The sequence below is a fragment of the Macrotis lagotis genome, chromosome X (assembly GCF_037893015.1).
Source record: "Macrotis lagotis isolate mMagLag1 chromosome X, bilby.v1.9.chrom.fasta, whole genome shotgun sequence".
NCBI lineage: Eukaryota > Metazoa > Chordata > Mammalia > Peramelemorphia > Peramelidae > Macrotis > Macrotis lagotis.
Window position 1 is genome coordinate 421,343,406 of NC_133666.1, and position 25,923 is coordinate 421,369,328.

At 35.8% G+C, this 25,923-nt stretch overlaps 1 protein-coding gene across 2 annotated transcripts in view; it reads right to left on the reverse strand.

Moving 5' to 3' along the window:
- Window positions 1–688: 688 nt before the first annotated feature.
- The window catches only part of SDCBP (syndecan binding protein), a 37,720-nt gene continuing 12,485 nt past the window's right edge, over window positions 689–25,923 (reverse strand). Inside the window, exons 3-9 of one of the 2 annotated variants that reach the window (XM_074199632.1) lie at window positions 23,956–24,034; window positions 14,145–14,251; window positions 12,512–12,673; window positions 7,040–7,215; window positions 3,105–3,276; window positions 2,379–2,470; window positions 689–836 (exon numbers count right to left, since the gene is read on the reverse strand). In XM_074199632.1, coding sequence (XP_074055733.1) covers window positions 782–836; window positions 2,379–2,470; window positions 3,105–3,276; window positions 7,040–7,215; window positions 12,512–12,673; window positions 14,145–14,251; window positions 23,956–24,034 — 843 coding nt within the window. In that variant the 3' untranslated portion in view covers window positions 689–781. Of the gene's footprint in view, window positions 837–2,378; window positions 2,471–3,104; window positions 3,277–7,039; window positions 7,216–12,511; window positions 12,677–14,144; window positions 14,252–23,955; window positions 24,035–25,923 lie in introns of both variants that reach the window. The other variant, XM_074199631.1, reaches the window with a different exon arrangement.

The window sequence follows — 25,923 nt, forward strand, 5'->3', positions numbered from 1 at the left end:
AAATGACTAAGCAAATCAAATGCAAAAGTATATTAAAAGGGAAGAACACCTAGGATATATTCCAGTAAATAGTACTGTTTCAGAATTAAACTGAAATGACATATTACATACATATAATAAGATAGTGTATGTGACATGTTAAGTAAGTTAATTTATTTGATTTTTATTTCAGAATTTTCCTTTAATATAGTTAAGGCGACAATTGAAGCATTAGTTTATACATTAATAAAGATAAGATTATCACAATTTTGTGCAATTCTACATTCTGCCATTTGTAATGCTCAAGTGGAATGAAACCAAGGTTGCTTAATTGCATTTTTTAAAAAACAAAATTGAAACTAGCAGAAAACAGTTATTCTAGAGGTACAATATAGCAAAGCATTAAAAATACTACACCAGAAGAGGAACGATATTACTTTCTAGAATATCTAAAATACAGGTACCTGATTATAACATTAAAAAAAATCTGTATTAGTTATCTTAACTATAATGGCTTATATAGAAAGAGTAGTTTTTAAACTACTGGAAACTTGATGCCATGAAAGTGAAAACTCTTGAAAGGTTCACATCTATAAAAACCAGTATAAGGCTACAAATACAATTTACAGCTTGAACACACAACTGTGTCAAGCAGTATATTCCCAGCCATGATACTATTAATAACAAAGGCTCTCATGCAGCATAGGCGTCTTGGCTCCAGTAAGATTTATGTGTCTAATACAGAAGATGCTGAGTAAATTGCCCAAGTTCGGTGGAGTTTCCATATATAATTGCTTGAATTTTAAACTTCTGGGATAGCATGATCCATTAGATTTTTCATAACACTTGATGCCATCCTGTAAGAATAACATTTTATATATTATATATGCATTCCAAACAACAAAAAGACTTCCAATTTAATTCCCAACACCTACTGGGACTAACATTTTACCACAGAAGCCAAGAAAAATAAAAGCCTCAAGCTTTGGCCAAGTTCCATTGCATACCTTCCTTTATGGTGGAAGAAGCAAAAACTATTTGTTAAAATACTTGTATTTGTCTCTCCTAACTTTGGGATTATATGCTAACCTGTCTGGATAATGGCTTTAGAGTCTTGGAGTTTAACTTCCTTGAGTGCCTTTAAATTATAACATTTGACATTCACAGAACTAACTACCTGCCTGAATTACTCTGTTCAGTCATATCTGACTCTTCAAGACCCTGAGGATCGCAGCAGTCAGTCTATGTATATATGGGGGACTTTTCTTGGCAAAGATACTGGAGTTGTTTGCCATGTAATCACACGTTAAAATGACTTGCCCAGGCTCCAATTACTAGTAAGTATCTAAGGCCAGATTTGAACACTGGTTCTCTTCATTACAGGAATTCTAAATTCCTTAAGAAATCCTGAAACCACAACATTCAATCCATTGTGTCATCTGACTTGGATTACTCTTATTAACTAATTATGTCTAGTACTGAGTACTTTCAGAAACAGCAGTTTCAAGAAATATAATAAAAAATATGGCCCTAACTCAATATAGCCCTAAAAGCAGTGTAAGGTTTTTTCCTTCCACAAGTCTTAAAAAAAATATAGGTCCAATCTTGGCTGTTAACAGTAAAATTGCTGCCAGTTCAGCAGTCAGTAAACCTGAATACTTTTTTTCATAGTACTCAATCCTCAAAGGCTGTTTTTAATATTCTTGTCATATATTTTTTTTAATAAATAATTCAAAAATAAAGAGTTACAAGTTACAAAGACAGAACTGTCAGGGCAACCAGTGCTTTGAAGCTATTCTTTGAGATACTGAATGGGCTCTGATCCCACATAATCTCTCCTTTGTTTCTCCCCACTACTGGCCATTCCCCCCCTTCCCATAGCCCTCTATACAATTTACTGAAAGAAATTCAGCTTTCCTAGCATTTCACTTATCTTAGAAGAAAGAAATTAAGGGTTTACACCTTATCATCACCTAAGACAAGGATGCATACTGCTGAGGAGCAGAAGAAATGAAGCTTCCTTTTGACCTTCCTTTGCTCCCTCCTTTTCCTTCTACAGCCTTTTTCCTCCAGTATTTAACCAAGGCAAACTTCAAACCAAATCTAGCTTTTAATTGTTTAGCTATTCAACAGCACAGATAATATGGCCATGGGCTAGCTTTATCTAATGGGGAACTGTGGTGAAGAAAAGGATCAAATAAGAGGGAAAAGAAGGCAACAAAAAATTCTTATCCAGGAAACTTCATCTTAACTGATTTCTTAGAAAATAATGGAAAAACTGATTCAGTTACTGAAGCAAGGATTAATTCTGACCCTTAAAAATGAAATTTTAATATATTGCTTGGATTAATTTATAAGAATTATAAAAAAAGCTTAAGTTAAAGAAATGTTCTACTTGCCTTTTGATTATGTGTTCAAAGATGAAAGCAGGCATGATTGTTATGGTAACTACACTGCCAGATGTTGAAAGTATGTCTGCAACTTGAGAGTCCTATTGAAATAACATGAAAAGAAATAAATTGAATTGAGGCTCCAAGGTTTTCTTCTTCCTCTTCATGGGAATGACATGTTAATTTTTATCATTATTCCCAGACCCTAGTAGAGGGTCTTACATGCATTGCTTTCTTAAACTGAATTTGATGATTCAGAACTTGATATTTTGCATATGATTCTTAGCAAACATTTATACTGAAATATATTATAATGTTCTTAAAAAATAACATCAAAATCTGGTTTCATTTGACAAATCTATTAGGATTATTATTATTATTATTACCAAAGCCTCTCTTCTAAGACATTTAGATATTAGACATTTCAACATACACCAAAGACTAGGAACTTTAGAGTTTCTAAATTCAAACTCATTTTAGTTAATTATTACTGTTTATATAATCATTCAATAGTATTGCGTACATCAATTTGATACCTAATATGAAGTGTAAAATTTATAAAACCAATTACCTGAATCGGCTTCTAATCAAATAAAATCAAAAAATATATAACTGACAAAATTTTACCAGCCTGTTCTCTAAAACAAATAATAAAGGCTATTCATACAGAAGTTCATAAACATTTTTGGAAATGTATAAAATAAAAACTAGTAAAGAAAAGGAATTTGTCATTACCTTTAGGCCAATTACATTCTGACCATTAATTTCACAAATGTTGTGCTCAGTGAGAAGACCATTTCTTGCTGCAGAACTGTCTTTCACTATAGAGGTTATCTTTCCATTTTTAAAAATGAATCCAACATGTCCTGTACTATCCTTATGCATGGTAATAGTTCGTTCAAACGGTCTGTGAAAGTTTCAGGGGGAAAAAATATTTAAATGCATACTGATATCTTGAGTCAAATTTTTGGGCTACAGCATTGCCTAGTAATTACTATATAAAAATACAATACGAAGATGTACCTTCAACATTTAATATTTTAAATGTGTTCTGCTACTTTTGACAGTTTCACTAAGAATGCAGGCTTTAACAACAGAGGCATACTTCTGTAGCTGGTTTTTGAAACTAAAGGCAGGAAAATCTTTTTCTCTCTCAAGTAATGTGTTCTGAACAAAAGCACTTTAATAATTCTTGAAAAAACTCAAACTAGATAGAACTACTACTTAAAAGATACGGGGGAATAAACACGAAGGGCCTACTATGTGCCAGGCGTTGTGCTAAATAAACACTGTAAAAATATCATTTCATTGATCTTCACAACAAACCTGGGAGGCAGCAGGCATTATTCTCATTTTACAGTTCATGAAATTCAGGCAGATTTGCCCAGGGTCACAGCCAGTGTCTCAAAATTGGATTTTAATTTAGGTATTCCTAACTCCACGACTGGCTAGCATCTATTGTATCAGTCATTAAGCAGAGATGAGAATATTCCTCAAAATATTAAAGTAGTATTACTTTAATGTCCTGGCTCCTTTCACTCTTCTTTCTCAGAAAGTTTTTATATAAGCAACAAAATTTCTCAAAACTTCAAAACCTGTAATGAAGTAAATAAGGCAAGAAACAGAGTTTCTCTTACTTTTTGAAGTTCCTTCTTTTAAAAGATCAAAGCTGCCAAGCACTACAGCTAAAGGTTAAAATTTTCTGTTATCTGCTCAAAAAAATCTGCATCCAATCTACATCCAAAGGTAACAACTGAATTCTAAAATGTTGATCTAAGTGACTTCTAAGAAGGGACAGCTCCCAAAGTATCATTTACATTTGCCTCACATTCCAGCTTATGATCACTTGAGGCCTGTTAAACTGGAACCTCAGCTCTCTAATATTTAATGCCTCTTTGAAAGTGGGTAAAATTACATCACTTCTATGCAATTTCTTCATCTGTAAAATGAAGATGTTGTAACTGTATTATGGATTATATATAAAGTCCCTGTCAGTTGGGATATTCTGCAATCTAATGTTGAGTCTACTAAATGGATGTACTAAATTCCACTCTACTATTGCAATCAAACCTTTCCAAGGGAGAAAATTCAGTTTTACAAATAAAAAAATTACATCAACAGGCAAATCTAATTCCAAGCAAAATACATATAAAATTTTATTTGCATAAATGATATCCTAGAATTTATTCCATCATATTTTTAAATATGCTTAAAACTTAAACAAAAATATATATTAACATTCCCATGGCACATGATATTCCATAAATATTCGTGATTATTTTAAAATGAACTTTGAAATGTAACAGCAAAATATAGTGAAATATATTCAGGCAGTAAACTAATACATCATCTTAATTCTTCAGTCTAGGAAATGAAGTTCAGAAAGATTAAACTACTCAAACTCTACATAACCCAAATTGAACCTACCCCTCCTAAAACTTCTCTAGGTCAAAGATACAACCATTTTCCAGACTCCCAGGTTTGTAACCATGGCACTATCCTTTTCAATTTGCCACCAAAACTTGCTATTTTTGTATTTACATCTCTTCTCATCTAACCCTTCCCTCTGATCACATAGCTATCTTTTTAGTTCGGATCCCTTATCACCTAACACCCAGTTTTGCATTAGTGTTCCAATTGGTCTCCTTGCCTCAAAATTTTTTCTCAACTTTAATAATCCATCCTACACATTTGCTACCACTGATTTTACTTAGTGTATTTTACTTTGATCACATCATCGTCCTACTCCAATGGCTTCCTACTGCCTCTAGAATACATTATAAACTTTTTCCCCCCTCCCTTAAAGCCCTTCACAATCTTGTCTCAATCTAGCTTTCCAGACTCATCATACATTATTTCTGTCCTGCATTCTACAATACAGCCAAATTGACCTTGGGTTCTTACACCTCTGATCTTTTTGCACTAGATGCCTGGAATACCCCTTCTTCATCTCTGGTTCAGATAATTCCCTCTCTTCAAGATGATGCTCAAACACCATCTTCTCCACAAAGTCATTACTGATCCCTTCAAGTGCTAGAAATGCCTTCCTCAAAAGACTTCTAAATAGGTATTCATTCATTGTATCCCCAACACTTGCTGGTATATTAATCATTAATTAAAATTTACTGATTATGACTGTAGAGCCATTAGTCAAAATTAGATCATCTGACTCCAAACCCAGGCCTCTCTTCCACAAAACCCTGTAACCAACTAGGAAAAAATACTGATAAATTGGGCTAAGTCTAAAAGGTTAGGCTTTTCATGAAACAAATCAAAAATATTTAAGAAACAAATAAAAAGAAGAAAAATGCATTATACATCCTAAAGGAGTACTGTAATATTTATTACTGTAATACTGTAATAATATTCCTCCCTGTAATATGGAAGTGATAACTTATTAGTTCTCATCTGTAAACATATGTAATATTGTGTTCAGTTTGTAATGGCAGTTTAAGGGCACTGAAAAGGTGGAAAATAAAGAGATGAGTAAAAATGATGAAGGGTCTCAAGTCTATGTCAGGAGAACTGGCCAAAATAATAGAGCACAGTAAACCTGACCTGGATGGAAGCTGCCAAAAGGGAAATTTAAACTAAATGCCAAAATTCCTTTCATATCTTAAATGGGTCACTTGGCTGCTTGAGGGCCCTTTCCCCAACTCTTAAATTCTCTGATTCTTTGAAGTCTGAGACTTGAGAAACTAACTTGGGCCACAGGAGGAAGGAGAAAATGCCAAAGAGATAGTTATGATTCTCAACTAGAAAAAAGTATTAATATGTAGAATTTCGGTTGGGTTAGAAAAGGCAAAAGGATTTGCATCTGCCAGGGAAGTCATTTAACCTTTCTGGAACTTGGATTCCCCTTTTACACAATGGACTATTATAGTTATTATAAATGTTTCTCTTCTAACAGGCTTGTTGAGAGGCTCAAATAAGTCTAAACTTCCCCTCTCCCTCTGCCTTCCCTTACACACCCTACTCTTCATCCATACCATTACCTCCAATCCCTTGAACCCCCTCTTTGCAAGGCTATCTCTCAGGCACTAAACATACTCTCTTTCTCTTCTGTCTATAGCTTGACCTCTGGGCAAACCAATTCAATTCTATACTGTACTACTCCTGTTGAATCCCTTGCTCCCTTAACAGATTACTGAATATACCCAGGCAAGTGTCAGACTTGGATCACTCCCACCATTCATTGCCTTCACACCTATATGTGTGCTACTGAACAAAATAGAGAAAAATCAAACAACCACTCTGACAATTTGCATACCTCCTTCACAGGATTGTTGTGAGAATCAAATGTAAAGTACATAATAAATGCTTATTTAGTTCTTCCTTGTCCCTCCCCCTTCCTTGCCCCCCTTTATCACATTTACAAAATTGCCATAATGCCACAAATTCAAAATGGATTTTGTTCTTCTCTAGCATTTTTTAAATTTAGTAGCAGCATAGGTTTAGTACAACAATACCATTAAGAGAAAAAGTAAAATGAAATGGAAAACTTGGGAGGAAATCTTGCAAAGAAATTCTTTAAAGTCTCTGGAACCAAACAATGGAATTAATTGTTGAAATTATGCTCACAAAATTCTGAGAGGATAAGAGGAAGAATATGAAGTCTATTTGGCATTTTAAATATATACATATTTAAAACTGCTGATTTCTAATCTTACCTGTCCCGAATAGTCATTGTAATCTTCTCTCCAAAAGCCTGTTTGAGAACTTTGTGAGCTTTATCAGAGTTCCACCCTGCACAATTTTCACCATTAATTTGAAGAACTTGGTCCCCAAATCTCAAACCAACCAAAGATGCTGGAGAATTGGCCTGGACTAGCTGAACAAACACACCCTAAATGTATGAAAAAGAAAAAAATGCTAGAAACACTTCATAAACAAAAATCAAACAATATGGCAAATAATTTTCAGAAAAGGAAAAAAGACCTTGAAGTATATAAAACCAGCAAGTAGAATTCAGAGAGCTAGATCCTAAAACCTTTTCTCAAAGCATGCTCTGAATTTCTATCTATGTTTTTATCCTAACAATACTAGGGGGAAGAAAAGAAATATAAATTCAAGCTCTTCAGGCTGAAAGGTTATATTTTGTGAACCAAAAAGGTGTTAATAGTTTGTTTGTGTATGTGTGTGTGTGTGTATGTGTGTGTGTGCACACATGCAAGTATTTTCTTTATTTAGGAAAAAAAACCAAACAACTCAAATTTGGCAAATTCCTTTGCAATTTAGGGCTTAGAATCCTAAATCTGAGATGTGTAGTTGTGCATTCATCTCTCCAACCCTGGAATTATACCTAAATCAAATAAGATTAGTTGTTAAAAAAATGAGCCCATGTCCCTTTCCCAGTCTTTTTCCAGAGAGTGAAGGATGTAATTCATTATGTAATAAAGACATTTCTTTCAAGACCAATGTGGTAATTCATGAAGACAGTTTTCTAAGGTGTAAAAGGGTTGGTAAAGGAAAAACAAATAATAAAATCCCAGATCCTCAAAACTGAATAGCAGCTGACATTTAAACTGAAATTTTCAGCATTATCTCAAGTCTCAAAGAAATTACCCATTAAGGAAGTGACCTATAATAATCCAGGTAGTCTGACTCCCAAGATCCACTGTTTTTTCTCCTATTCTAGAGGTTGTTTCACCACCATATATAAACTCTGGCTCAGATCCAGAAAAAACCCTTGCACAAAATACATCCTTTCATTGTTCTCTAAGAGCAATATATAATTCAGAAAAAGTGCTTTGGTATAGTGTTTTCTCATTCCAAGATTACCTATCTATCACCAAAATCAAAAGTCCAGTCCCTACCCATAGCTCTACCTGCTACCACAATTTGAGATGCACAACCAGAAATAAGCAACAAATAACATTCAATGTATTGTTCAAATGAATATTTTAACATGATTCTAAAATGGCTTTTAGAAAAGTTAGACCAATTTATAGCTCCACCAAACAGTGCATTAATGTGCCCATCTTTCCATAACTGTTCCAAAACAAACTATTCCCATCTTTTGGCATCTTCACAAATCTGTCAGCTATGAGGTAAAAAAAAACTTCAGGGATGTTTTGATTTATACTGTTTTCATTCATTTGAAGCATTCTTTCACATGGATGTCATAAGTTGCATTTATTTCATCTGGGAAAACTGAGGCTGATTGTTTTCCTTGATTTAGGAGTTCTGAGTTACAATAAAACTGATTTTGTGTGTCCACCCTAAGGCTAGTACCAATATAATGAGCCTCCAAGGAGCAGAGGGGTGGGTCACTAAGCTGCCTTAAGGAGGTGCAAATTGATCCAAATTGGAAAACCAGAGCAGTTGATGTACTTATCAGTACTGAAATCAGAGCAGTATAAGAGTGATACACTTCCATCCTGAGAAGGGAATAGGGATAGGGAAAAAGAAAAAACTAAATTCTTTGATGACAACTCTCAGGGTTTGGCTTCTGGTATTTGCTACTTTTAGTTTCCTCTAAATATTTTATGATTAGACATTCATCAGAACTATTTGATACAAAGATTTCCCCCACTCCCCCACTACTGTCTTCCTTATTATTTTAGGTTGCATTAATTTTATTCATGCTGAACTTGATTTCTTTCCTCATTCCTTCTTTATTCTGACTCCCTCCTGATGACAGCCTCCTTGACCATTTTTTTTCCAGCACTGGCTTCCCCTTTAGTCATTTCCCCTCAACTCACTGGTCAAAGTGGAGAAGGTTGGAATATTTACTCCTTTCCTCCATTGTTATTTCCAAGTTCTCCCCCCACCTCCATCACTAAATAACCTATAGTTTCCTTTGAGATTCACTCAATCTTACCATTCAGTCAAAATTCAGGTAGCAGTTGTTTATGAACATCCAGGACATTCTCCTTCCTTCCTCAAGAAGTTCAGTATAGAGCTCAATTTTTCTCTTCTCTCTGCTACCATTCTGGAGTACCCAAAACTCACAGTTCTTCAACTTACTCATTTTCCATGATCTACTCTACTCAGACACAAAGATGAATATACCATCACCCACAAACCAACCAGCTTCCCTGTTCATGAACTCTAAAGTTTCCTTATCTAATCACAAACTATTGGCATTCAACTTCTCTCTCTAACTTCTACTAACAAACCCTGCTTATCAATACCATGGACCTACAATCCCTCAACCCTTAATTTTTCTTTTAGGTCATTACCCCTGAACAAGATGCACTCTTCCTTGAACTAGGCTGCAATCCTGTCCTTTCCCAGATGGATTCCTTGGTGAATTTATCCTGTCATCTTTATCACTGATTATGTCCTAATAAGCCTCAGCCTTGAATCACTACCAGCATTCACTGCTCTTGCTCCAATATACAAGCTATTAAAACAAAGGTGGAGAAAATCATGCAAACCATTTTGATCAGGTCCTCTTCTAATTTATATTACATAATCTCAAATGAGCCCTCATTATAGCTAGACAATCCTTTTACATTTTCCTAATTATCATACTCACCTCAACTCTTCCAAATCTTTGTATCCCTCCTCAAACCTCCCATGATTCCTTCCACATCACCCTTTCAGCTGAAAACCTTACTTCCTATTTTAGAGAAAACAGTCCATTTGCTAAGAGTTCCTGCTTTCTGCTGCCTCATCTGACACCACCCAGATGCCTGCTACCACCCTTTTCCTTGCAAAGACAACCCCTTCTAAATGCACAAGTGGTTCCATTCCATTCTATTTTCTCCAGCACACTGAATCTTCAATCATCCTTACTCTCACTTCCTTTCAATCTCTTGCTTTCTACTGACTGCTTCCCTACTGAATACAAACATATCCATGTGCTCCACCTGATCCATCCATCTCAGATAACTTATAGTCCTCCAATTTTTTTCTGGTTAAAGAAGGCTATCTATAATAGGTATCTCCACTTGCTCTTCTCTCACTCTTCTTAACTCCAGTCTGACTGCTATCTTATCATTTAAAGCTGTCTCTCCAAAGTTATCTCTACAGCCTTAGATGCTGTCAACCTTCAATTTGATACTCTCTTCTCTTTAGGTTTTCAGAACAATACACACTCATGTCTCCTCCTCCCTATGTGACTGCTTTTCTTCATTATCCTTTACTATATGTTCATCCAAATCACAACCTCTAACCCAACAGAGCCCTCTTCAATTTTCCTTCTATACTAGGGGTGAGGAACCAGAGACTTGAAATTCAATAAATCTAGAAGCTTTATGGGGTAAATTTATTAAATATTTAACCAAAAATAGCTTGCAAATTATATAAATATCCAAATGGCCCTTGGTAGGATGTTACAAATATACAAATGGCCAGCCATCATTTAATAATCTCATCGGCTCCACAGATTTAATTATCTTTATGCCAAAGGTTCTTAAATCTACTTATCCAACCCCCAAATCTCTGTTGATCCTCTATTCTTATATCTCCAATTGCCTACATCTTAAGACATCTCAAAGTGAATTTCTCACAGACATCTTAAACTCAACATATCCAAAACTGAACCTACTATCCTTTGCCCCAAATCACCTCCCTTCCAAACTTTCCCCAACCTGAGTGTCATCCTTGATATTACTTTAATTGGATTCCTTGCTTTCTTATCTTCTAGAAACAGCCATAACTACTCTAGCTCTGACCCAGAATTCCTCTTTTGGGATTTGAGAATTTTTCTGTTCTGGTTTAGTATCCCTAGCATCCAGCATGGTGTACTATAAATTGTAGGTATTTAATAGATGCTTAGGCAGCTAGATGGTACAATGGATGGAATGCCAGGTCTGGTGTCAGAAGATCTGAGTTCAAATCCACCCTCAAATACTTAACTGTATGACCCTAGGCAAGTAATTTAACCCTGCTTGCCTCACTTTCTTCATTTATCAAATTAACTGGAGAAGGAATGGCAAACCACTCCAGTACCTTGCTAAGAACACCTGAAAGGTCTGACTCACTAAGAGTCAGACACAACTGAAAAAACCAAACAATATTAAGCAATAAGTGCTTGGTGGTTGTTGTCTGATCTCAAAGACGACCAAAACGGCATCACTATGTAGGGATTCAACTACAGTATATGCAACTATGCTAATCAGGCCAATATGACCTCAGATGATTCTACTACAGGATGAAGCAGCTAGGCGGTATAGTAGATAGAGCATCAGCCCTGAAGTCAGGAGGACCTGAATTCAAATACAGTCTCAGACACTTACTAGATGTGTGATGTGTGACCTTGGGCAAGTCACTTAACTCACATCCAAGGCCACCACCTGATTCATATCTGGTCACTGGACCCAGATGGTTCTGCAAGATAAAGTGAGGCTAGTAACTTAGCATAGCACCCCCTTACTCAAATCCAATTCACTTGCTTGTCATGGGATCATCTCCCTAATATCATTATCTTTTTTTGAGAACAAAGGACAAACAACCTCATCAACACATACCAACCAATTGAAGGCTTTGTGTAGGAAGTACCTTTAGAGTTGACCTTGGAGAAAATGGAGGAGTATGGATAAAGATTAGGATTTGGTATGGGATGAGAAAGGAAAGAAGTGAAAAGCCATTAGAATATAAGGGAATTTTAGAGTTCTTCAACAGGAGGGTGATAAAATTGTCAGTGACAATTGTGAGGATGTAAGCATAAATAGTTCATATGACTATTTGGAGTAGAGATGTCTCACATTTCTTCTGAACTACTGCAATTCTGCTTTGTTCACATGCCTCCTTTGATGTGGGCATACGATGCTGGGTTATCTCATGCCAGTATTTCCCATGTCTAACAATCTATTTCAAAGAGACCTTGAAAGAGTTCTTGTAGTGCTTCTTCTGGCCTCTGTGTGAGCACTAGCTTTGTGTGAGTTCCCATAAAATGGTCTTTTAGGGAAACATATATTTGGCACTCAATCAACATGGCTAGCCCATCAAAGTTAATAGTTGTTATGGTCAAAGAATTCAGCCCCTAATGACCAGTCTATTGCTTGAAACTCACCTAGGCAAGTCCTCAGAAATTAAACAGCATGTTATTAGAACTGACTGTAGCAGAACCTATGTTCCCTAGATCAACCTTCAAGAGAACCATGGTAGCCTCCCAGTCACAATGAGGAAGAAAAGTATGTTAGGCTGTATACCTCACCACTAATGAAGGGGAAAAAAAATCAAATACTCACGTTATCTATTGATTTAAGTCGAAGGCCAATTTTTCCTTGTTGATCTTTACACAAAATGACTTCCCGGATTCCTTGTTTAATTTCTGCTCTTCGCAATCCAACATCATTACCAGTTATGGGAGCTACCATATAATTCACAGAAGAAGGCCCGGCCATCAATTGCTGCTAAAAGTTATTACATTTAGAAAGGCTTTTTCACAGATATTTAAAACTAAAATTTATAGATATTTGCAAATACACTCTTAAAGGCAGCATTTTTAGACAGGTTTTTCTGCTAAAATATCTTGTTCCTTGATTACACTAAATATATCTTTCTCAAGTGGGAACCTTATTCTCATAATTATTTCCTCCATCTCTAGCATGTTAATGTTTATCTTTCTCAGTTATTTCCTTTTAAATTTTTGCATTTTATCCACATAGCTGATCTACCTCCAATCTCTTGGTAGAACTAATGAGTTATGCAAATGAGACATACAGGATAAAAAAAAAGATGTATTCAAGAAAAGATGTAATTTTTTTTCAATATCTCTTTTTATATTTCCAACTATCATTAGACCATAATGGTCCATAACCAAATGTAAAAAAAGAAAATAAATTCTTTGCCTACCCCACAATAACAACCTGCTACCTACAGTAGACCATACTCCTTGCTATTTTTGTCATAAAAGAAAAATAAAATCACTCTGGATAAAAAATTAATTATAAAAATAATTGACCCTATAATGAAAGAAGCTTAGATACTCATTTTCTTTAATTCTAAAAACATTTATTAAGCAACTCTTGAGTAGAACACCATGGTAGACATTAACAGTTTACACAAAATGTAAACAAGACAATCTCTACCCTTATGGAACTTACATTCTATTGGGGAGATAAGTAAAAATATAAATATTCAATATATTTAAGATTGTGATATATGATAAATACAAAAAAGACATGGAGGATGGATGGATAAAGAATAGAATTTGGTATAGAGATGAGAAAGGAGAGAAGTGAAAAGTCATTAGAATATGGTCAAATATAGCTCTTAGAAATCTACAGTAGATATTAGGAGATTAAATATCTTAAACACCTGACCCAAAACAGTTGAATGAATAATTCTTGTCTATTTAAATGTTATCTATGTTTGCTGACAGTTTGATTAGGCAAATCTTCTGTTACAGATTTGTCAGACAGCCTAGTAAGGAGAACTCAGAGTCTCCTAAACACTGAAATTATCTAGAAGAGAATTAGGGAAAATGAAGAAAAAAAGCAGACAAAAATAAATCAATACTATATACACTTTAAGATATAGTAGTTTAAAGAAATAAAATAATTTGCTGAAATGGTCAAATGGACTTATCTTCCAAATACTATAAATCTGAAGTTTTACGATGGTTGTATAAATTATAATAAATTAGAATTGGAAATATAGTATGAATATTTGTATACAGTTAGATTGTGAATAAAAGGACATAGGTTTCAATCCAAGATTTCCATTCACTTCCTTTGGATTGTAAGGTCCAAGTCCAATTCTAATAATACCATAGATTCTAAAACATTATGTGCATACATTAATTAGTTAATTTATTAATTACATAATAAAATACTAAGTACAATTTATAAAATTCTAAATTACTTCCACATCACATACCCCCTGAGATGTTCCAGGAACCAGGGTCATGCTGGTACATATTTCTTCTTCATTTAAACTCAGGCCCATGTACTGAGAGAGTTCGGGGTAAAGTTTAGGATAGAGACCTAAGAAAAAGAAACTAAGTAACTTAAAGTAGAAAATTACAAGAATTGAAACAAAACCTTCAGTCTATAATGAAATTATTATTATTAGCTTCTACTTTACTCAATTAATTTCAGATGCATGCATCATTGGTTAGGGCAACTCCCCCATGCTTCCTACCTATACAGTGTAAGGGATGGGATATTTTAATAGGAGTAACTCATATTTGGGTTGGGGGGATAGGGAGGAAGAAAAACAACACAAAAAGAAAAGGGGTTAAGACCTGTGCTAGCCAACATGAAATCGCACTGCTGCTCCAGATTTAAGAATAGAAAGCTTTTTCCTTGATATTTTTGGTTTTGTTTTGTCTTTTTTGCAAGACAATGGGGTTAAGTGGCTTGCCCAAGGCCACACAGCTAGGTAATTATTAAATGTCTGAGGCCAGATTTGAACTCAGGTACTCCTGACTCCAGGGCCAGTGTTCTATCCACTGTGCCACCTTGCCACCCCACCTGGCCACCCCACATTGGTATTTAGCAAAGAATTTCACAACTTTACTTTTGAGATTAACAAATTTTGTAGTTACTTTAAATAAATCAATCTACTGGTTGAAATTTGTAGTAAGGAACTCACTAGTATAGAAACTCTCCCTATCAAGGCAGATCTACAACTCCATGTTTGTGAGTATCAACTTCTAAAAACTCCATTATTTGGATAGATTACTTAGACCTTATTTTAACATTAAAATGAAGTTCAACAAGGTAGGCTAAACTACATTTTGTTCAACATGTTTTAATCAATGATTTTTAAAAACTATTCAATCTGCAAAATATCTGCCTCCTCAACCTACAACCTATACCCCCACCCAGGAGTGACCCCCCCACCAAAAAAAAACTTTAGTCATTCATCTCTCTATCTTCTGATGTAGGTAATAGGTAGCACATTTAATCATCACTCTGCGGAATCATGGTCATTATACTAAGTTCCTAATTCTTTCAAATCAGTTTGCCTTTACCATATTGAAATTATTGTATAAATTGTTGTTCTTTTATTTCACTAGATATCAGATTGTCCAAATCTGAGTCTTCCCAAGTTTCACTAAAATCAATTTCCTCATCATTTCTTACAACACAATAGTACCAATCTTAAAACAACTCTCAGGCCTTGACTACTTAGAGTACCTCTGACTACTAATAAAGTGCTCAGAGGGGAAATATGTATCATCTCCCTATATTAGCATGAAATTATTTATTCTTGTTTAGCCAAATATTGTTTCTTCCTATTTACCTATTTATATTTCTCTTAACTCCTGTTTTTTTGATCTTCAAGAACTTCTATGCAATAATCCATGCATATTTTTATACTAGGAATGTTTAGAAGTCCTCTACTTCATTAAAAGTAACCATCTTTTCTGCTAGAGCATTATTCTCAGTTTTCCTGAGTAAGCTATTCTTAGTTACAAGCTCTTATTCTTTGCCTCCTGGAATATCATATTCCAAGCTCCTGATAGTGGTGGCAGCTACATATAGGATCTTGACTGTGGGTTCTTGAATTCTTTCTTCTGGCTGTCTAGCATTTTTTCTTTGACTTGGGAAGCATTGGGTTTGGGCTAAATTTGTAGGAGCTTTGATTTGGGGGTTTTTTTCCAAGAAGTTATGAGCGGATTCTATTTCCACTCCGGTCACTGATTCTAAGAGATTTAGACATTTTCTTGAGTGCTACTTGGGCCAAGTTTTGTACCTCTTGTTCCAAGCTTTTTATTTATTTTCTAATTCTTTCTACCACAACTCTCATTTATTTTCTATTTTTCCCTCAAATACCTTCATTTCATTTAGAAGAACATTTTTTCATTTAAAACTAAAAATACCTCTTGCTTCATCTCTGGTAGGAATTCTAGTTTAGTTTGTGTCCAAGTTGTATTTTTTCCCCTAAGACCTGTTACTAAATATCACTGTAGATATTTTGGAATTAATATATTCTATGTTTGTATCTTGAACAACTCAACTACCATAATAATTGCTCATTATAGTAGGGTTCTTTTTTGTTGTTTGTTTGTTCATTCTTCCTTCCCTGCCTCTGGACCTCATGGCAGGGCTAGGGTCTACAATATTTCTGGAAGGCAGGCCTAGATCAATCCTGTTGCTGTTTTATTGGCTATTGTGGTATTCGACAATCTCAGAAGTCTAGTTTTTCCCAAATGTTTCAATGTTCCCCAAATAATCTGATCCAAGGTAAAATCTGCTTGCTTCATCCCTTGCTCTAAGCTCTTCCAAGTTCTTGACTTGGGTTTTAATCTGAGGAGTAGTAAAATGATGCTAATTTTTATCTGAGGAATAGTAAAATGATGCTACACTCAGTTCCTTTAAGCCTGCTTGGAAGCTCTGCGAGTTCAAAGTGACTCAACTATAGATTCCTTTTTGGTCTTGAATTACTGCCTTGATCCTTTGACTGGTTGGGCTAGATGTTGAAACTGAGATTCTACTCTGTTGCTTTGGTGCAGGGGCAAAACCAAACCATTGCTTCTTTCTCTTTACACCACCCAGAATTCCTTACCCTAGAAAATACCACTTCTGTGCACAGGTCCTCATATTTCAGTCCACTCTGGATTGGTGACCCAGAACAAGATAGGTAACAAAGCTCTTGTCACAGGCACCACGAATATGGATCTGGGACCTCCCCTTCACCCCAGACTAGAGTCTTCCTTGGGAGTCAGAATGCTCTGCACATGGTATGCTCCCTCCCAATCCAGTCTCCAGTGTCAGAAGAAACTCTGTCTGATTCTCTAGACAAAGGACTCACTGAGACTTCTTTTGAGATTTTCCCATCAGGATCCAGTCTAATGCATTTTCCAGATCTGTCTGAAGTTTGATGGCCAGAAGTTTAGTGCTTCCTGCTGCTACTCTGTTTTTAATGATCAACAAAAATGTATAGACCACACATGGACCCTCAAATTTTTGGAAAACACAAAGTTAAGAGTAATAACTAATACAAGAAATAAGAGTTTTCAAGTCTAAAAATATCTCAATGAGCCAAATAAAACTGCAATTTAATAAGGACAAATGTAAAATCTTAAAATTTTTATTACATACAGATACAAAGATGTAGATACAGAGAGAATATCTATATCTATATAAATAATATGGGTCAGAGTTATGACATGAAATCTGTTTATTTGATTTCAAGATTGGCCATTCTGCCAGTAAATTATGTTTAGCAAGCCACCCCACTTTACCTCTACACAAACTTAAATCCTGAAGGGAACGTCATAACAGTGACACATAATAGCTACACTCAAACTATCAATTTATCATAGTAAAGTCTGTCTCTCAGTGCTTCAAGCAAGAAGACTAACTGATGAGTTGGAGAGTTGCATTTGGTGAGAAGCTCAATATTGTAAAATTACCTGCATTGATGAAACCAGAGGCTTGTACAAAAAAAAATATTTAAGAGGAGACATGGGTAGCTAAAATTCATTTGAGAAAAACATTAGGATTTTAGTGATCTTCAAATTCAGTATAAGGCAGCAATGTTTATGACATGGCTAACCAAATGATATTATAAAAGAGACAATGATAAATTGGAATACATCTATAGAAAAGTGAATAGATGGTGAGAAGACTAGAAATTATGCCACATAAAGATAAAAGCAATCTGAGATAGAACCAAGAACTCAAAGAAATGATTGATAAACCCCTGTCAATTATCTATTAACAGTAGATGTACTGAAGGAACAGAGAAGGACAAATGCTGATGTATTTTCAAAGGGAGAGGAAGAACTCAATCTAACTACAGACCAGGAAGCTTGACTTCAATTCCTGACAAAATTCTGAAACTTAACACTAAAGAACATAGTTTAAAAATTCAAAAGATGTATGGGGAGGGGTGGAGCCAAGATGGCGACAGGAGAAGAGTCTCTTTTAGGTTCTCGTTCTCTCTCTCTCTCTCTCTCTCTCTCTCTCAAAACTTATAAAATAAGGACTCTAACTAAATCTTTGAGAGACAGAACTCACAGAGGGATCCAGTGAGGCAATTCTCCAGCCCAAGGTAACCTGAAAATAGCGGAAAGGCTCCACTCCACGGAGTTAAGAGGGGCAGCCCACCAGAGCGAAGGAACTTCAGCCTCCTGGAGGCAGCCCCAGGGCACTGGGAGCCCCAGCACACGGCAGTGGGGGGCAGTTTCCTGACCTACACTTGGGGAGCACAACTTGGTAGGTCAGCAAGGGGCCTCTGCCAGAAGGAGCTCGTGAAGCCCAGTCCTCAGGACACTCAGCGAGCAGCTTGGCCATGGCAGTCCAGATCCAGGAAGTGGCAACTCAGCCTTGAGTACTCAGCCTAGGTAGGGGAGTAGAGAGAGACTCCCGAGCTCTGTCCTCTGTCCCTGGAACAGGACCCTGGGGCTCTGACCACATTTAGATCCTGATCACAGTCTAGGCCCCCCCATAGAACAGCAGCCTCCCCCCACATCAGCCCCGTGGCAGTGGGGTACGCTTACGGTCATTCACAGACTGGGAAGGAAGACAGAGCCTCACACACTGTGATCCTTGTTGGGGGGGGGGTCCCCAATAATACTCAAAAGCTCAGGAAGCACCCAAGACCAGGCACAGGCTGAAGAAATGAGTAAACAGAAAAAAGAGGAACACCATTGAGAAATACTTTGTCTATGATGCCAAGAAGGATCAAAATACTCAGTCAAAAGATGAGGAAGTACAAGCTCCTGTATCTAGACTCCCAAGAAAAACAGAAATTGGGCTCAGGCTATGACAGAGCTCAAAAAAGATTTTGAAAATCAAGTGAGGAAGACAGAAGAAAAATTGGGAAAAGAAATGAGAGAGATGCAGGAAAAACATGAAAAACGGGGTGGCTAGGTGGCGTAGTAGTGGATAGAGCACCGGCCCTGGAGTCAGGAGTACCTGGGTTCAAATCTGGTCTCAGACACTTAATAATTACCAAGCTGTGTGGGCTTGGGCAAGCCACTTAACCCCAATGCCTTGGGAAAAAAAAACACATGAAAAAGAAGTCAGAGCTTAGTCAAGGAGATCCAAAAAATGCTGAAGAACATAGCGGGTTAAAAACCAACATAGGTCAAATAGATAAAACAGTTCAAAAAGTTATTGAGGAGAAGAATGCTTTAAAAAGCAGAATTGGCCAGATGGAAAAAGAGGTAAGAAAGCTCTCTGAGGAAAACAAATCCTTCAGATGTAGAATGGAACTGAAGGAAGCTGATGACTTTACAAGATGTCAAGACATACAACTTCAAAACCAAAAGAATGAAAAATTAGAAGAAAATGTGAAACAATCTCATTGAAAAAAATCAACTGATCTGGAAAAAGATTCAAGAAAGATAATTTAAAAATTATTGGGAATACCTGAAAGTCATGATCAGGAAAAGAGCCTTGACCTCATTTTTAAAGAATTCTTACAGGAAAATTGCCCAGATATCCTAGAAGCAGAGGGCAAAATAGAAATTGAGAGAATCCACCAATCTCCCCTGGAAAGAGATCTAAAAAAACCAGTCCCCAGGAATATTATAGCCAAGTTGCAGAACTCCCAAATCAAAGAGAAAATATTATAAAGCAGCCACAAGGACACAATTCAAATTATCATGGAGCTGCAGTCAAGATCACACAGGACTTAGCAACTACATTAAAGGCTCATAGGGCTTAGAATATAATATCCCAGAAGACAAAATAGCTCAGAATGCAACCAAGAATCAACTACCCAACAAAACTGAACGTCCTCTTCCAGGGGAAAAGATGGACTTTCAATGAATCAGGGGAATTTCAAATGTTTCTGTTGGAATGGCCAGAGGTAAACAGAAAGTTTGATCTTCAGATACAGGACTCAGGTGAAGCATAGAGAGCAGAGGAGAAGGGTGAAATATGAGGGACTTAATGATGATGAACTGCATGTATTCCAGCATAGAAAAATGATACCGATAATACTCATAGGAAACTTCTCATTTAACAGAGCAGGTAGAAGGAGATTTTATAGATGAAGCACAGGAGAGAGCTGAGTTTGAAGATATAATATATTGTAAAAATGGAGTCAATGGCTAAAAGGTAAATGTAAGGGGAATAAGAGAAAGGAGAGGTAGAATAGGCTAGGTATTTCATATAATAAGATTTTTTTTATTACAATGAGCTATTGCAATGATATGGAAGGAGCGGAAGGAAAGGGGGAATGAGGGAACCATGGCTCTCATCAGAGGTGGCTCAGAGAGGAAACAACACACACACACACACACGCATATGTATATATATATATGTATATATGTATATATATATACATACATATATATATATATATATTTTTTTTTTTTTCAATGGGGTATAGACATCTAGAATAAGAGGGAGAGAAGAGGGACAGGGGGATGGGGGGGAGCAATGGAGGAGAGGGTGGACCACAGGGGAGAGTGGTCAGATATAATACATTTTCTTTTTTACTTCATGCAAGGGGCTGGGATTGGATGCCCTGTCTGGGACCACAGGGGTGGTAGGTGAGCTCGGGGCCTCTTGGCCCCAGGGCTGGTGACCTGTCTGCTGTGCCACTCAGCTACCCTACAGCACATTTAAGAGGAGGGACAGAGTGAAAGGAGAGAGAAAATATACTACATGGTAATGCAGAAGTATGAATAGAGGGAGTTGCAATCAGCAATGGCAACAGTGGAAAAATATGGAAGTACTTCGCTTTTGTGATGGACTTATCATAAAGAATGTGATCCACCTGTGACAGAGCTGGTGGTGTTGGAACACATACTGAAGCACATTTATTATTATTATTATTATTATTATTATTATTATTATTATTGCTGTTGTTGTTGTTATTATGGGAGGGGTTGTGGGAAGGATGGGGTTGGGTAGCTTGCCCGGGGTTGCACAGTTGGGTGATTGTTGGGTGTCTGAGGCTGGATTTGGACCTAGGTACTCCTGACTCCATTGCCGGTGCTCTGTCCACTGTGCCACCTGGCCGCTACTACTACTATCATTTTATTTATTTGTTTGTTTATTTGTTTATTTATTTGGTTTTTGCAGGGCAGTGGGGTTGGGGTGGCTTGCCCAGGGTCGCACAGCTGGGTGATCGTTGGATGTCTGGGGCCAGATTTGGACCTGGGTGCTCCATCTAGTGTGCCACTTAACTGCTACTACTATTATTTTTTTTATTTTAATTTTTTCCTTTTTCCTTTACTTTATTGCTCATGAGGGTCTATTTTTTGGGGGGAGGGGGTATTATGTTTACTCTTAAACAAGAATATTTTAATAATGTATAAAAAACCCATCATTTGTACAAAAATAAAGTAAATATAAAAAATAAAAATAAATTGAGGGCCAGGAGGTCTGGGTTCTTAACAAATAATAATAAAAAATAAAAATTCAAAAGATGAAGCAGTAATTACAAAGAGCAAACTTGGCTTCAATCAAGTACAGATCATGCAAGATTAAATTTATTTCTTTCGCAAAGTTAATATTCAAATACGGACCTGAATGTCTGAAAATTAAACTGGTAGAATGGAAAATGTTATCGGTATAGTCCCACCTAGATTTCAGCAGGGTACTGGAAAATATCTCATGTTTTATTCTTGTGAAAAATATGGAAAGGGTTGAACTATATCAGTGGTATCAAACTCAAAGAGGAAACCTCAAATTAATATTATCCATGTTGTACTGTATTTTTACTTTTGTTAAACATTTCCCAATTATATTTTAATCTAATTCCAGAGGTTCTTGGAGGTCTGTGGTTGTGAATTTGATACCTCTGTACTAAAAGATAGTAGAATTAGACAGATTCAGAACTGGTTAAAAGGCTGAACTTAAAAATTAGTTATTATGATTTGATGTCAGTTTGGCAGGAAATTTTCAGTAGAGTACTCTCCAAAAAGATTTCAAGTTTGGTCATGTGTTACATTTTACCATTTTATTAATGACTTAGATAAAAGCAGACAGAATTCTCATGAAATTTGCAGATGACACAAAGCTGGGACAGACAGCTAACATTGTATGATAAACTAAGGATCCAAAAAGATGACAGTAAAGACTAGTGAGAGAAATCTAATAAAAGTGATATTTCATAGGAATGCATGGGCTACAATAATCAACATCACAAGAACAGAATGAAAGAAGCATGACTAGGCATCAGCCTGAAAAGGATTTGGGATTTTTAACAGCCTAAGATCAATGAGTCAGCAGTATATAGAGAAGGGAAAAAAAAGCCATGATCTTTGAGTTTTTTCAAGAAAAAGGTGATAATCTGTTCCACAATAGTACTCCGCCATGTTCAGACCCAAACTGGAGAACATATTCAGTTACAGGCACTATATTTTAGGAAGGAAACTAATGGACATTGTCCAGAAAAAAGTAATCAGAATGATAAAGGGTCTTGAGACCAATATAACTGAGGATTAGTTAAAGAACTAGGGACTGTTTAATCTGAAGAACAGCTATGAGGAAGAGGGATTAGACTTGTTCTTTCTGGTCCTAGAGTTTAAAACAAGAAACATTCACTATACACAGAGACAAAAGCCTGATCTTAGGGAAAAAAAACTCTAATAAATAGAACTATGCAAAAGAAGAATAGACTTTTTTGGGGAGGTAATGCATTCCTCATCACTGGAGACTGAAGGCAAAGCCCAAAAGACTACCATGTGTCAAGATATGTTGTGGGAGTGGGAGAGTGGAAAGATTCCTTTTGGGCTATATAGACTAGGTCACTATAGGTGACTTATAACTATGTTCCCTATTTCTAAAATTATGCAACATGATAACTGTCTTCAAAAATTTAATGACATCAGGGAAGCTAGGTGGCGCAGCGGATAGAGCACTGGCCGGGGAATCAGGAAGACCCAAGTTCAAATCTGATCTCACTTAATAATTATCTAGCTGTGTGACCTTGGGTAAGTCACTTACCCGATTGTCTTGCCAAAAAAAAAATTCACATTGTCATATGAATGAGGGATTCGATCTTGTTTTATCTGGGTCCAGATTACTTCCAATTTATCATGTATGTATCTTGTTTTATACATCACTGTTCATGTCAGCTCTCCATCAGCCTATGAGTTTGCATGTTCAGCACTTAACAAGGTGCTTATTGATTAAAAGTCTGTTAGAACCATGTCAAATGAACAGCAGTTGCATATTTTGGCTCCTTTTAAGGAAATCCTTCCTAACAATTAGAACTTGCTACCTCAGAATATCTAAAGTTTTCCATCACTGATGACATGGGATACAGACTACAGGCTAGGAGGTGTATGGGGGGGAAGTTGTGTTTTCATGGGCTACAGATGCCACACCAAGATGTTATGTTATGATCCAATTTTTATTAAGTTATAATTCATATTTGTGATTCAACATCATTGCTATTAAATGATAGAAATATTTTTTGCCTTTTGAAATTTTAATATTTCTCCTTAATATCACCAAAATTTCATGATCTAACATTTTAATTACAATAAACTTCCTGAAGAGAGAAATTAAAAACCCAAAAGTTTTCATATGTTTCTATATTTCAATGGTTCTGTAAACTATAGTATACAAGCAGAATATTTTCCATACAATATCCTTGAAAACTATAAAGTTCACCCTTTTACAGATGAGGAAACTGATAAGAGCATTTTCCTCTGATCACAAAGCTAATAAATCTCAGAGCAGAGATATAAAGTTAAGTTTTCAGGTTCCAACTTGAATTTTTACTTTTCCATACTTTCAGAAAAAAACTTAAAATTATACCAACTTACTTCCATCTTGAGAAACAGGAGCAGAGGCATCTAACAAAATTGCTGAACTGGCAGGGTTTGCAGAAAAGGCTGCCTGAGCCTGAATAAAGAAAAAAAATAGAAATATGAATTATAAATTATAGTATATTAAGATCATCAATTATTACATAGTAATCTACTTCAAAGTAAACTGAAAGTTTTACAGATAATTTAGAAAGGCATTCTTTTAAGCACATAAATAGTAATTTCTCATGTTTCCAAAAAATCTCCTTCAGTCTATTAAGTACACTTAACTAATAACTTAGTCAAAACTTTTAATGAAATTAAAACAAATTTTGGCATCCTAAACAAAAAAGGTTAAGAGATGAATCTTAATAAAAAGTCTTAATAAAAAAGATTAAGCACATAATCAGAAGTATTATATACCATTTTTTTATCCATTTATTTCACCATAAATTTAGCACTTAGTGAAATGATCCTTAAACTCCATTATAAAGTCCAAAGAGCACAAAGTGCATTTCAGAAACCACATCAGACCCAAGATCTTATGACTACTATTAATTCTGTGATAGAGAATCTATATCCATGGAAAAAATATTTATCTCCTCTTTTGTAGATACACTGAGATCTGGCACTCTTCTGGTACAAAGGATAGAGAAGAGTAAGTCCTCCTTTTCTCCTTACTGATGTCACTAAAAGAATGGACTACAGGTGCTGATAGACAAAATGATAGTTTGGTATTTTTATCAAAGTTAAAAGTATTTTGTACCTCCAGAATCACTAAATGAGATCTTATAAAGTTCATTTTACCACAAAGTGAGGCTAATTTCTCTGGTTAAAATGAAAGGTTAAGCTTTGAAAAAGTTCACTACTGTTAACAGCACAATAGATGAATATGGTTGTTAAAGGAAATTTAAAAGTATTTCATATTAAGTCATATAAAAATGATTTTTATATCTAAAAAGAACCCAGAATGTGTAATTCATAATTGTTGTTGCTTGTCCTCAGTCTCGGAAGAGGACAATATCAAGGAGGTGATGCCATGGCATGAGGTAAATTGGGAGGACTGTGCAAAGTCATATACAAATTGGGATATTCTTTCATTTTTAAGATTCAATCCTAAAATACAGAGTGTATCTGAAACTCAGATTATTAATAAAACATCAAATTCAGACGAGTTCCTTATTTTGAATGATCTATGCTGGGCTTCCTAAAGTAATGGGACTAGGAATCTAAGAGTCAGTTAAGATGCAGACAGGTGAAATGGCCTCTTATGTCAGAGGAGGAATAAATGAAAATCAGCTACTACATTTTCACTGAACTTCTACATTAGTAGTCTCTTCTTTTTTTTTAGTTTTAGCAAGGCAATGGGGGATTAAGTGGCTTGCCCAAGACCACACAGCTAGGTAACTATTAAGTGTCTGAGGCCGGATTTGAACTCAGGTACTCCTGACTCCAGGGCCGGTGCCCTATCCACTGCCCCGGCGCTCTATCCACTACCACATTAGTAGTCTTAACCTCAATGGATAGAAAAACCTGAAAACCACTGTAGTTTAACTTTAATCAAAAAATTAAAAATAAAATCCTCCTGAAAACTGGATATTCCTTGACTAATTAATCCAAGTCATAAGTGACCTGGTCTTTTTTTTTACAACTGCCAGAGTACTCTATGCTTTTGTTCACTTAAATTATTTTTGTATTACAATTAGTATTCCTGTCTTATCTCCCTTACTACATTGTAACCTTTCTGAAGACAGGTACCTGGAGTCTTTGTATGTATCTCTCAAAGTCCATAACAGTTATTTTACAAAGTCAGCACTTCCTACAAGGTGAATGACTATCTTATCTATTCCTCCTTCTCAATTTCTATGCCAATTTTTATCCAGCTCATGCTTGATAAGGCAAAGTGTCCCATAGCTCTGTGTCCTGCGTCTTATTCTCTTTTCTTATGTTCTATTGAAACTTGGTGATCTCATCAGCTAATGGATT